This window comes from Rhincodon typus, chromosome 10 (genome assembly GCF_021869965.1).
Source record: "Rhincodon typus isolate 14 chromosome 10, sRhiTyp1.1, whole genome shotgun sequence".
Taxonomy (NCBI): domain Eukaryota; kingdom Metazoa; phylum Chordata; class Chondrichthyes; order Orectolobiformes; family Rhincodontidae; genus Rhincodon; species Rhincodon typus.
The window spans coordinates 43,729,704-43,742,845 of record NC_063341.1 but is presented as its reverse complement, the minus strand read 5'-3'; the positions used below and the strand labels follow the sequence as shown (position 1 = coordinate 43,742,845).

Below are 13,142 nucleotides of genomic sequence, written 5' to 3'. Positions count from 1 at the left end.
ATAATTTGTAGGCAGAGACTGTCGGCCTGCACAAAATAGAGTTAGTTTATTTGTAAATTAACACATAGCCGTCATAGTAACCTGTACACAAACTGTAAGTGTTCCTACCAATTAAATACATAGACTTCTGCATCCCCGACCACAGAGATGGCGACCATATTAGTTTCATAATCCTTATGGAGCCACAGAAGGCTTATCGTTACACTATATAAAACGTGCCCACTTCCACTGAATGCTGCTGACTCCATACTTCATGTGCAAAAGCTAGCAATATAATTCCAATAATCACTTCATAGTTTATCTGAAGTTCAAAAAGAAAATAAATAATAGTTTATCAGTTTACACAAATAAATTTCTGAATTCCCCAGTAATGTAGTCCATTACATCTCTTCTAACCAAGCTTTCATTTGGCCTGTTTCTGTTTCCATTGAGGTGAAATCTTGATTTTATGTTTTTTTTTCTTATTATATATAGTTTCCTTAGCTGTTACCGACTGCTGACACTGGGGTTGACATGGTTGAGATGACAGTAATTGCTGTTTGGTTTAACTGACTGTTGATGTTCAGGTGGTGGTGTGGGGTGTTATCGGGAGATATTGATTTTGTAGTAGTTGGAATTCTGAGATTAGCTGAGGCATCCGGTCCCACATAATGAAGTCCTCCACCAGCCTCCTGCTGTTGAGGTAAATTTACAGTGTAATTTTCCATGCTGTCAAGGAGCATTTGGTGTTGATAATTATCATTGTTTTGAGCCCCAAATGCTTTTAACTGATTCAAATGGTAGCATCCCATTTTATCAGTAGCCAATAAAAGTTTGTACTACAAATAAGCTTATTTTGTTAATTATTGAATGGGCTTTCAAATATTTTGGTGACAAGAATGTGCCAGTTTGGAAGTCACACAGCACTATTTTCATTCCCACTGCTTATTCCACGGGACAGGCTTTGGCATCAAAGTATGCCTTACTTCGTCCAGTTTCTTCTCCATTTTCACTGGGGCTGGTAGACTAGCGGCCTGTACATTCTGTATTAAGGTTTTCACAGCTCTGTCGTGAGTAAGAGCTTGAACTTCTATTTCAGCTTGATTTACTTTTACTGCACTCACAATCTATCACGACCGGGGTTGCCAATGCTTGCTCTCTCGGGCCGCTTGCTTCGCTAACTCATCTGCACGGATGTTTCCTTCTGGAGTTGATCTATGATGGGCTTTAACTTCAATGATCTCAAATTCTCTATCCCTTGCTTGCTCTAATATGTACTTCAGTATTGGTGCTGAAGATGCTGACACTCAGATGCTCGCATACTGAGCAGAATAAAATCAGCCAAGCTATTACATACATGCTGTCGAAGTAAATATATGATGGGGTCAGGAATTGTTCAAAATGACTCACTATAGAGATTAGCGCAGCTAATTCTGCTGCTTGTGCACTCATACTGTTTGGTAATTTTCAAAAGAGAGCATCATGTGTTTCCCCTGTTGGAGTTTCCACATAAATACCACATCCTGTCTTCCTGTTACCATCTTCCGCCATGGAGGAGCGATCGATAATGATTTTAAATTGGTCATCCATATCGTCTGCCCTACTCATCGTCTTTGGAAGAAATGGTCCTTTGGAGTCATTTGTTTCAACTGCAGCACAAACATGCAGTTCACACTGATACAGCAAATTGACTACTAATTTTTTTACTTTCCAACTGTAATATGCGAACCTTGTAACATAAGTGTCCTTTCAATTGTTCTGTTCTAAAATTGCCATCCTTAAGGCAGTAACTGGATAAGCGTATGTTGTGTTCTGTATGCAAAATATTGTACTGCCCAGAAAACAGCAAGCAAATATTTTTAACAAAATAAGAAATCTTGCTCTTCTGGAGTTGATAGCCTGGAGGCATAAGAGACAGGACCTAAACAATGATGTCTATTTTACAACAGTACAGCTGCCAATATAGTGTCGGTGTCCGCTACTTCTAGTGCAAAGCATAACTCTAGGTCTGGAAACTTGCTGGAGTTTGAACTAATGCTTGCTTCAAATTGCTGACTGCTGTGTGTGTTGCTGTATGCATTCCTACAGAACGCTATTTTTCAACAGATCTGACAAAGGAGCTGCTTCAATAGCAAAGCCTTCAATGTGATTGCTACAGTAACCCACTAATCCTAAGAATAATTTTAAGGAGCTCACATCATTAAGTAAAGGCAGATTACAAATACATCGATCCGTTTCCCGTCTGTCTTCAATTTGCGGGATACCATCAATGTGCCCAAATTAGAGTCTTTGTCCTTCTTGATCTGCACTTTCGTTGGGTTAACTTTTAGTGCTAGATCTTTGAGGAGAGTTAAATTAAAGATTCATGTAGCAAAATCAGGTGTTTGGTTTTAGTCTCCGTCCGTAGCATCAAATCATCTACATACTGTACAAATCAGTTGAGTTTGGAAAAATGTACTCATCTCTTTGCTAATCTTTGATGGAATATGGACAGAGAATTATGGAATGCTTGTGGCAAACAGGTCCAAGTGTACTGTTATCCTTGAAAGGTAAACACAAATTTATACTGACATTCTCACTTTAAAAGAATGGACCAAAATCCAGAACGAATGTCCGGATCTGAGAAATACTTTGCCCGAGGTATCCGTTTCATCACAATCTCGGGACTGGTGGCTACTGTGGGTGCTATGCAAGGAATGGTTTTAGTTAACTACAGTCAAATGTCAGTTTCCAGGAGCATCTGGTTTCTGAACTGGCCAAATAGGAATTGTTAGTAGAGGCCAACGGGCACAAAATTCAGTGCTCAAGCAAACCATCGATTACTTTGATTACCTCCCCTTCTGCTTGTTTCAGAAAAGAAAATGTCTCTGCGGTTTAGGGTCTGGGCCATTTATCACTACTTCTCCTGTCATAGGTCCACAATCATGTTTGTGGGGAGCAAACATTGTACAATAAGACTCTGAACAGCTTGGTCATCAGTCAGCTCAGAGGGGTCGACCTATATTTCTGCCAGTGTATAGATTCAGTTGTTGTCCTCACCAGTAGGAGCCTCAAGGGGTCTCTGTCCCCGTGACCAGGACATCTGCCAAATGCAATAGTTTGCCAGTTCAAAGGCTCGATCACATTTGCTCATAAAATCTAAATACAAAGTATGTTCAGCTTCCTAGTCTAGTTCTACCAGAATGATTGGACGTTCACAGTGTATCTTAGAAACATGAATACATAGCGAGTTGATTTCAACACCCTCTTGTGTGTGACCTGAAAAGCCACTTATTCACACTGTGCCAACTTAACTGCAAACCATTGGCTATGTTAAGGACTGTTTGGGACCCTCCCATATCCCATAGGAATTCAACATGGTCGCCTCCGAGCTAGCCCTCAACGAGAGGTCTTCCCACACTATCCCATTTGACACTACATTACCATTGCAGAGATGCCTGTCACTGTCAATTAGGGCACTCACTCCCCTACTCTGTGATCAGAAGGATGCAAGTGGCCTGTCTATCTGATAACCACGGGGAGAGACAATCTTTTGGCAAAATGTCCTCTTCCCTCACAACTAAAACACAATGGCAGCACTCTGCTCCTTCCTCTAGGGAGAAGAAAAGATGAGTTACCTCTGTCCGGACCAGAATCAAGTCCTTCATACATCCAGACAGGTGCATGCTTCTGAGGTCTTTGTGTTTTAGCAAGGTTCATTTTCTCAGTTTTTTTGTGCACCTTTGTGTATGTGCTATCCTTGGGGTCAAGGGCTTCACAGGTTTACCTAGATGCCTCAGTGGAATGTTCCATTAGGGTTTGCAACCAAACACTGCATTGTCTATTATCAAGATTGTTTCTTCGCTGGGTTACAAAAATAGATTTAAACTGGGCCCATAAATAGGAGGCAAATGCATTTGGTGTTCCCCTTTTCTTTGTCTACATTTACTCAGTCTGTCTAGGGACTCCCTTCTATGATATTGTCTTCCCTATAACTACGAGAGATCCTCCGAGCAACAATTCATGGATCGGAAAGGATATTTTATATTGAACTGTGTAAATATGCAAGGAAAAGCATTACCTCCTCTGTTTCATCAAGACCATATAACCTTCTCTGATGGTGATTGGCAGCAAACAGCTGATAAGGGTCATCGCCTGGTGAAAAGGTAGGTGTATCTCTAGCAATAACCCATAATTATGTTAAGGAATAAGGGGTATCATACTGTATGTTCCCATGTTAACTGACCCCAGTTCTGAGGAAGGTTCACTTGACCTGAAATGTTAACTTTGCTTTCTCTCCACAGGTGCTATCAGACCTGCTGAGCTTTTCCAGCAATTTCTGTTTTTGTTTCTGATTTACAGCATCCACAGTTCTTTCAACTTTAATTTAATATTCTGCACTTGTTGCTCAAGCTGTGCTTGATGCAGTACTTTAAATGCTGCCTGGAGATCTTTACATTCACTTTCAAGTTCCTGAGTCTTAATTTCTGACTCCTGAACCAGGCACTGTGTCTTTTCGGCATTTTTGCTCAGTGTCACAAATTGAATTTTATCATTTGAGAAGTAAATTATCTTCTCCTGATTGGTCATTACCAGGGATTTAACCTTTCCTTTTAATTTGGTGTTTTCCATTGGAAAACTGCCCTTTGCTGACTGGCAAACTCTAGGGCATCAAGTTTGTGTTTTAGCTCTGCATTTTCTAACTTCAACTCATTTATCTCAGCATTTCTCTATTTTAACGCACATGCTTCTGCATAAAGACAACAAATTCCCATCAGCCTGTCCTCTTTGGGAGCATGCTTTCTCAAGGACTTTTTAACTGACTCTAACAAATGGTTTGGTGTACTGGGACATGTAACATCACAAGCTTCACAATACTTCATCCACTTAGGCAATTTTTTATTCAAATATTCCTTAACCAATTTCTCCCATTCAGACTGATTATCTGCCATGATTTCACAACAAAGTTTCAATGCCAAACTAAATAATACAAAAATATAAATTGTGTGATAAAATCTGAAATGTTGTTGGTTTGATTGCCTGTGTCCTCATCCACTATAGGGGAAGTGATGGCTTAGTGGTATTATCGCTGGACTGTTAATCCAGAGACCCAGATAATGTTCTGGCAACCTTGGTTCGAATCCCGCTATGGCAGATGGTGGAATTTGATTTCAATAAATATCTGGAATTAAGAGTCTAATGACGACCATGAATCCACTGTTGACTGTTGGGGAAAAACCCATCTGGTTCACTTAGGGAAGGAAATGGCCATCCTTACCTGGTCTAGCCTACGTGTAACTCCAGACCAACAGCAATGTGGTTGACTCTTAACTGCCCTCTGGGCAATTAGGGATGGGCAATAAATGCTGCCTAGCCAGCAACACCCTCATCCCATGAATGAATTAAAGTGGACTTGAATCCTGGCTGTCACATGGGGCAGCTGCCCTCTTACTCCAGATTCAGGCTAGATTTTTGAGAATACAAAGCTGGTGGGTTCAACCTCTAAGCAACCTAGGGTCACCCAGGGACGCTAACTGTGCATTAATCACCACAAGCTACCTTTAATTCAGCTACCTATTAAGAAATCTCACAGAAACTGAAATACTGAAACAATTACTTAAACTTTACTGCATGGTAGCAACCAAAATAAGACCCTTCAAATAAGCAAGTTAAACCTTGCAATTCAACTTAGCTATTGCCTGAATAATGGTGGAATCCAGCTACAATTTCAACCAACAGTGTTTGACTCTGGATGTCCAGAGTTCAATCCTTGTGCAGTGTTGTTTCTTCAAAGTTCTGCTACTCAAGAATTCTGAAGACAAATTTCTATCTTATGAAGTTTCTGATGTGAATTATTGATGATCCTTTAGTTCCATTCATCCACAACATTCACCATTCTTTTCAAGTCTGTAGTTTACCTTCTCATTAGGAGTAGCTTCCCTGTTCCTTATAACATTTGGTTTTAACAGTCTATTCAAAACACAACATTCCTGCAAATAACCCCTTTACCTCAGGACACTCCTTCTGCAGACAATTGTAATTGCCCTTTTGTAATGAGATGGCAGGTTAACAAGCAGTGTTACCTCCTCTTTCCCAAAACACAGCTTGTTTATGTTGCTTTGACTCCTTGTTCCCAGGGATGATTAATTAGTTTGTTGCTTTAATTCATTTATAACAGTTTCTCCTTGTCCGTTTCATCTCAGGAAACAGTTTACTCCAGAAAGAGTTGTTGCTGATTCTTTCAATCCCTGAACAGTTATTGAAGTTTTGAAGTTTACAGAATCACAAGTGTTTTCATTGTAATGTTAGGACTAACTGGGGTAGCATGCTGGAAATCAAGCCCTGCTATTCCCAGAATTATTACAAAAGTTAAAGATTTTCTAAAGTACTCCAAGTTCCCCAATCTATCTAACTTTCAGACCCAGGTTGAAAAAAAGCATGGACAGAGTATCTGTACTTAACAAGAATTAATATTTATTATAAATAATTAGTGCCTCGCTACAGATAAACAATTATAAACCGTCATTATATAATACCACCAATGATACCTCAAATGCCTGTATAAATTCCCCTTTACACAGACAGACAGAAAAACAAACAGGGTAAAAATAGCTTATGGCAGAGGGGACAAACTGGAAAGACAGTTCAGTAATCTTTATTCTCGGGTTCTATTGTTGTGATGATCCTTCCAATTCTATTGTTGGCCAGCACATTACTTCTGTTTTCTTTCTCTGGATGCTTCCACTGCTTGGTAAGAGACACAAAGTGACCGGTTCATTTATAAAATGTCTCTGACTTATCAGTTAAAAGTCACAGCTTACAACAACTGTTGAAGGAAAAATACACTGGTTTTACAGTGATTTTAATTGCAGAGAACAAAAAGACTACTCCTAGGCAGGGGAAGAACTGAACACTTCTCTCGTCCTTGTAACTAGTTACCAGTTCCAACTGTTCAGTTACTTGAGGACCAATCACACACCCATTGGCAGGCTAAAGGTTCTGTCATCGATAACTGGTCACTCGTTCACGGATCAATCAATTTCTTGTTGCCAAAAAAAAAGCTGCACCCGAACATCCTCTTGTCTCCAATTATGCTGCCACTCAAACATCTGTTGCTGCTTTTTCAAACAATTGTCTAAATAATGCTTGACATGGGTGCCAGGTTACTTTCTTTGAAAAACATGCAGCTATCCTTTCAAACACTGGTCTGAAAACCATGTTGTCATTTCAGTGCACAGTTTTTAAAAATACACAGAAATAAAGACACAGTCCTTGCAGAAACATTGTGAGAAACCATGAGACTTATTGGAGTTTGTAAGAATGAGTTCAAAAAACTCACATGGTCAATAACACAAATCAAATTGTAGCTATATGAAACTAGAAGTAAACATTGCTTTGAGTGCAGAAAAGATGAATAAGGTAACTGAGAGATATAAAATGTTTTTGTCAAAAAGATAACCCCCTTTTCTTCAATGATGCAGCTAAACCTATACTATATTAAGAGACACAGGAGCTGCACAAACTCTTTTGCTGGAGAAGGACACAATTTTCCTTTCTCACAGTGCAATGAAATCCAAAGTATTAATAGATGAGATAAATGGAGAATACACACCAGACTAATTGTACAAAGTGCATTTGGAAGATTTTTTAAATCTGTTCACAGGATGTGGGCATCGCTGGACTGGCCAGTGTTTATTGCCCATCCCTAATTGTCCTAGTTGTGCCTAAGAGTCAACCACATTGCCGTGCTTCTGGAATTACACGTAGGCCAGACCAGGTAAGATTTCCTTCCAAAAAGGACATTTGAGTGTGACTTGTCCAGAACAGTGGTAATAGAAGTTGTTAAGAAATGACATGTGGATGAAGTTGGCTTACTCCTGGTAATGATTTGGCTGGAGTGAATGTTATAACTGCATCACAGTAAGTCCAAATGAGGTTAAAGAGACAGAGTAGTTACAGGAACAAGTTCCAGTTATTTTTCCATTGTGTGTTGTGTCTAGAGTAATGGCTAAACAAAGCCCATCATCCGAGAACGAAGTACTACCCAAAGTAGAAGTTACAGTAGCCAAAACTTTCTTTAAGAATGGGGATGATTCAGATGTTTCAGATTAACATGCCTTCTTCAGCTGAAGCTCAGAAAACTGATTTAGAAATAAGCAAGTTAATACAGGCAGCACACACTGAAGATGAGGCTGAAGGAAATTGAATGTTGTTATATTAAGAACAAAGTTCTGATGAGGAAGTGGGGCATCTTCTTTGATCTGCAGATGAGTAACACACAGTTGTTCATCAGCAAGTGGTATTGCCTAAATATTGTAAGGACTGCATGAAAATGCCTTGGCGGGATATGTAGGAACACAGAAAACTCAAGCATCGATAAACAGGCATTTAACTTGACCAAGACTTCATAAGGATTTAGTGTACTTCTGTAAAGCATGCCGTACTTGTCAATGTGGGATTGCCTTGACATGTTATCAAACTGGCACCTTTAAAATCCATACCAGTTTGTAAAGAACCATTCAGTTGAGTACTAGTAGATTGTGTAAGACCATTAGAGAAAACTAAAGTGAGATAGTGGTGTGTCCTTACTGTTATGGATATGACAACTTGATTTCCAGAAACTATTCTTTTAAGGACAATTACAGCTGTATAGCTGTATCAGCTTAGTTTTTTTTCACTTAGAGTACCAATTGAAATAACAACAGAACAAGGTTCTAATTTTGTCTAGAGTCAATAGATGTGGAGCTGGAAAAGCACAGCAGGTCAGACAGCATCCGAGGAGCAGGGAGGTCAACATTTCCGGCCAAAATCCTTCATCAGGACGGGGGAGGGGGAGGAAATCCAAGACGTAAAGGGGGGGGGGGGGGGAAGGAAGGGGGAGGGGGGCTGGAGGGACCGTAGATGGGATGGAGATAGGTGGATACAGGTAGGGGTTATTCTAGTTGGTTAGTGGGAAGGGTGGAGCGGATAGGTGAGTTGGAAGATGGACACGTTAGGGGTGGAGAGATTTTGAAGTTGGTGAAGTCAATATTCAGACTATTGCGCTGTAAGCTCCCAAGGTGAAATATCAGGTGTTGCTCCTCCAGTTTATGTTTGGCCTCACTCTGACAGTGGAAGAAGCCAAGGATGGACATGTCACCAGAGGATTGGGAGGGGAAGTTAAAATGGATGGCAACTGGAAGGACAGGTTGGTTGGTGCGTGCAGACCGCAGGTGCTTCGTGAACCAGTCCCTGAGTCTGCGTTTGGTCTCCGCGATATACAGGAGATCACATCAGGAGCAACGGATACAGCAGATGTGGTTAGATGAAGTGCAGGTGAATCTTTGCCAGATTTGGAAAGATTGTTTGGGGCCCTGGATGGAGGTGAGAAGGGAGGTGTAGGGGCAGGTGTAGCACCTCCTGTGGTTGCAGGGAAAGGTACTGGGTGTGGTGGGGTTGGTGGGGAGTGTGGAGCTGACAAGGGAGTCGTGGAGTGAACGGTCCCTGTGGAAGGCGGACATGGGTGGGGAAGGAAATATCTTTTTGGTTCTTGGGTCTGATTGTCGGTGGTGGAAATGTCAAAGCATAATGCATTGTATTCGGAGGTTGGTGGGGTGGTATTTGAGGACCAAGGGGATTCTATCCTTAATATTGTTGGGGGGAGAGGGTTTGAGGGCAGAAGCACAGGAAATGAGTGAGATGCGGTTGAGGGCACCCTTAATAACAGAGGAGGAGAAACGACGGTCCCTAAAGTAGGAGATGTCTGGGAAGTCCTAGAGTAGAACGCCTCATCCTGGGAGCAGATGCGGTGGAGGTGGAGGAATTGAGTATGGGATAGCATTTTTGAGGAGGGTAGATGAAAGGAAATGTAGTCGAGATAACCATGGGAGTCAATGGGTTTGAAACGGATGTCAGTGGTGATTTGGTTATAAGAGATGTAGACGGAGAGGTCCAGGAAGAGGAGGGAGGCATCAGAAATGGTCCATGTGAATTTGAGGGCACAGTGGAAGGTGTTGGTGAAATTGATGAACTGTTCGAGCTCCTTATGGGAACACGAGACAGCACCGATATAGTCATCAATGTAGTGGAGAAAGAGGTGAGGGATGGTGCTGGTGAAATTGTTGAAGAGGGACTGTTCCATGAATCCTACAAAGTGGCAGGCATAGCTTGGGCCCATGCGGGTGCCCATGGCCACTCCTTTGGTTTGTGGGAAGTGGGAGGAATCAAAGGAAAAATTGTTGAGGGTGAGGACCAGTTCAGCCAAGTGAATGAGATGTTGTGGGGGGACTGGTTGGGCCTATGGGAGTGTAAGAAGCGTAGGGCTTTTAGGCCATTCTCGTGGGGGCTACAGGTGTACAGGGACTGAACGTCCATGGTGAAGATGAGGTGTTGGGGGCTGGGGAATTGCAAGTTTTGGAAAAGGTGGAGGGCATGGGTTGTATCCCAAATGTAGGTGGTGAATTCCTGGTCCAAAGGGGAAAGAATGGAGTCCAGGTAGGAAGAGTTGAGCTCGGTGAGACAGTTGCCGGCAGAGATAATGGGTCAACCGGGGCGGTCGAGTTTATGGATTTTGGGTAGAAGATAGTTCCCAACCTCTCACCACCTGTTTCTATCAGGTTGGAGGCTGCCGATTGGAGATCTCCCCAGTTGATGAGGTTGTTGATGGTCTGGGAGATGATGACTTGGTGATCAGAGGTGGGGTCGTGATCGAGGGGATGGTAGGAGAAGGTGTCAGAGAGTTGGTGTCTGGCCTCAGCGACTTAGAGATCAGTTTGCCATACTACCATTGTGGCCCCTTGTTAGCAGGTTTAATGGCGAGGTTGGGGTTGAAGCAAAGGGAGAAGAGGGCTGTGCATTCTGATGGGGAGAGGTTGGAGTAAGTGAGAGGGGTGGAGAGATTCAGGCGGCAGCTGGAGGTGAAGAGGTCGAGGGAGGGTAGGAGGCCGGGAGGGGGTGTCCAAGAAGATGGAGTTTGCTGGAGGTGGGAGGAGGGGTCATCAGACAGTGAGTTGGATTCTTATTCAAAGAAATAGGAACAGAGGTGGAAGCGGTGGAAAAAGAGCTCGACATCGAGGTGTGCGCAGAATTCATTCATGTGTGGGCGCAGGGGAATGAAGGCGAGTCCTTTTTTGAGGACTGACCATTCAGCCTCAGTCTAATTAGACTTTGTCTAATTTTTTCAGGACCTAATAAGCAAGTTGCTTATAATGTAGTTGAAGTCTACTGTCTATTAAATGCAAACACGGGGAGCTTTGGAGAAATACTATCAGATTCGCAAAACAATGATTATGGCATATATCTCAAATACCCATAGGATTGGACAAAGCATTAGATTTGTTACAATTTGCTTTCAGAATTCCCAAATAAATCCATTAGATTTGGTCCATCAAAACTGATTAATGGCCAGGGGATAAGATGTTCATTAAAGTTTACAAAAAGATGTTTTAAAGGCATAAAGACAAATCCTTGATGTTTGCAAATGTGCCCGTGTATCTTCAGCAATTCACAGGAGTATGCAAAATTGCACAGGAGCATTTTAAAATCTTTAAAAAGTTGAAAGAATGGGCAGACAAACGTGATACAGCCAGATCATTTCAAACACGAGATTTAATGTGAGTGCCATTACCTTTAAAAGGTGAACTTCTGGAAGTAAGATTCAGTGGTCCATGCCAACTGACTTATCTGATAGGTTCTCCAGATTGCAGGTAAAAGAATTTGAAAAGTCCAAGTTGCCTACAGAAAGTGTTTAGTCAATTATGCTTTATGAAGCAAAGTTGTCAAAACTTAAAATTCGATCAAGTGAGCATTTCCATCATAAGCTGCAGGTTTGAATTTCTTTTCAAGAGTATTGGCTTCATCAGGGATCTTAACACCACTGTACGTTTATTGTCTGGAATAGTTTAACAATAACTTATTTCTGTTCAATGTTTCATTTGTTGAAGGAACACACATCTTAAACTGAAAAACAAGTTGGTAAAAACATAATAATTTGAAGTATAGGATAACATGAAAGAAATCTACAACACGAAAAATAAAGAAATACAACGTTTTTGAAATTCACCTTGTATTCTGGATTCTGAATCATAGGAGGCTCCCATTCTCCGTCCATCTCATCATCCCAGTCAGTTGGTTTCTTGGCATTAGGATCTGGAATGGTTTCTGGATTGTCCCAGTTCTCAATTTGTTTAGGGGTGGTTGGAGGGAGAGGAAAATTGGAAAGAAAGAAAAAAAATTATCTTTGTGGAAGTGTTTCCAGAGTCCAAGACATGGCCACTAATTGTGAGGCAAAGGTAATTGAGATGCAAAAGAGGTCGGAGTTAGAGGAACAGAGATCTCAGATAATTGTTAAGCTGGAAGAGTTACAGAAGGCAACTGGGAGATTTGAAAACAAGAATGAATGTTTTTAAATCAAGGTAGTGTCAGATATAATACTTAGGAATAGAAATATAGAAGATAGGAGCAGGAGGAGGCCATTCGGCCCTTCAATCCTGCTCTGCTATTCTTCACAATCATGGCTGATTGTCCACCTCAATAGCCTAATCCTGCTTTCTCTCCATAACCTTTGATCCCATTCACCCTAAGTGCTATATCTAGTCGCCTCTTGAATACATTCAATGTTTTGGCATCAACTACTTCCTGTGGTAATGAATTCCACAGAGTGACCAATTTTTGGGTGAAGAAATATCTCCTCATCTCCCTCCTAAATTGTCTACCCCGGATCCTCATACTGTGACCCTAGTTATGGACACACCCACCATCAGGAACATCCTCCCTGCATCTACCCTGTCCAGTCCTGTTTGAATTTTATAAGTCTCTGAGATGCCCCCATCATTCGTCTGAAATCACAGAGGTACTCTTAGAAAAGACCAAAGAAATATTGAGGTTGGTTGGCTCGCCGAGCTGGTTTCTTGTTTCGCAGACGTTTTGTTACCATGCTGGGTAACATCCTGAGTGCAGCCTCCGATGAAGTGTCGGTGTGTTCTCCTGCCTGGTTTTTAAACTCTGGGGTCCGTTGAGATGGATTGCCTCACTTTCTGGTTTTCCTTCGTAGTGGAATGTATATGGGGTCGAGTTCAATATGTTTATTAATAGCATGCTTCGTGGAGTGCCAGGCTTCTAGGAATTCTCATGCCTGTCTCTGCCTAGCTTGCCCCAGGATTTTGGTGTTGTCCCAGTCGAACTGGGTCAGAAGATGCCTACACGAA

General features: G+C 41.7%; 1 protein-coding gene across 2 annotated transcripts in view; it reads right to left on the bottom strand.

The window, feature by feature from the left end:
- Positions 1–13,142, bottom strand: part of LOC109928326 (calreticulin-like) — a 43,297-nt gene that overhangs the window by 6,232 nt on the left and 23,923 nt on the right. For both annotated transcript variants that reach the window (XM_048602233.1, XM_020528314.2), the window contains exon 6: positions 11,999–12,112. In XM_048602233.1, coding sequence (XP_048458190.1) covers positions 11,999–12,112 — 114 coding nt within the window. The remainder of the gene's footprint in view (positions 1–11,998; positions 12,113–13,142) is intronic.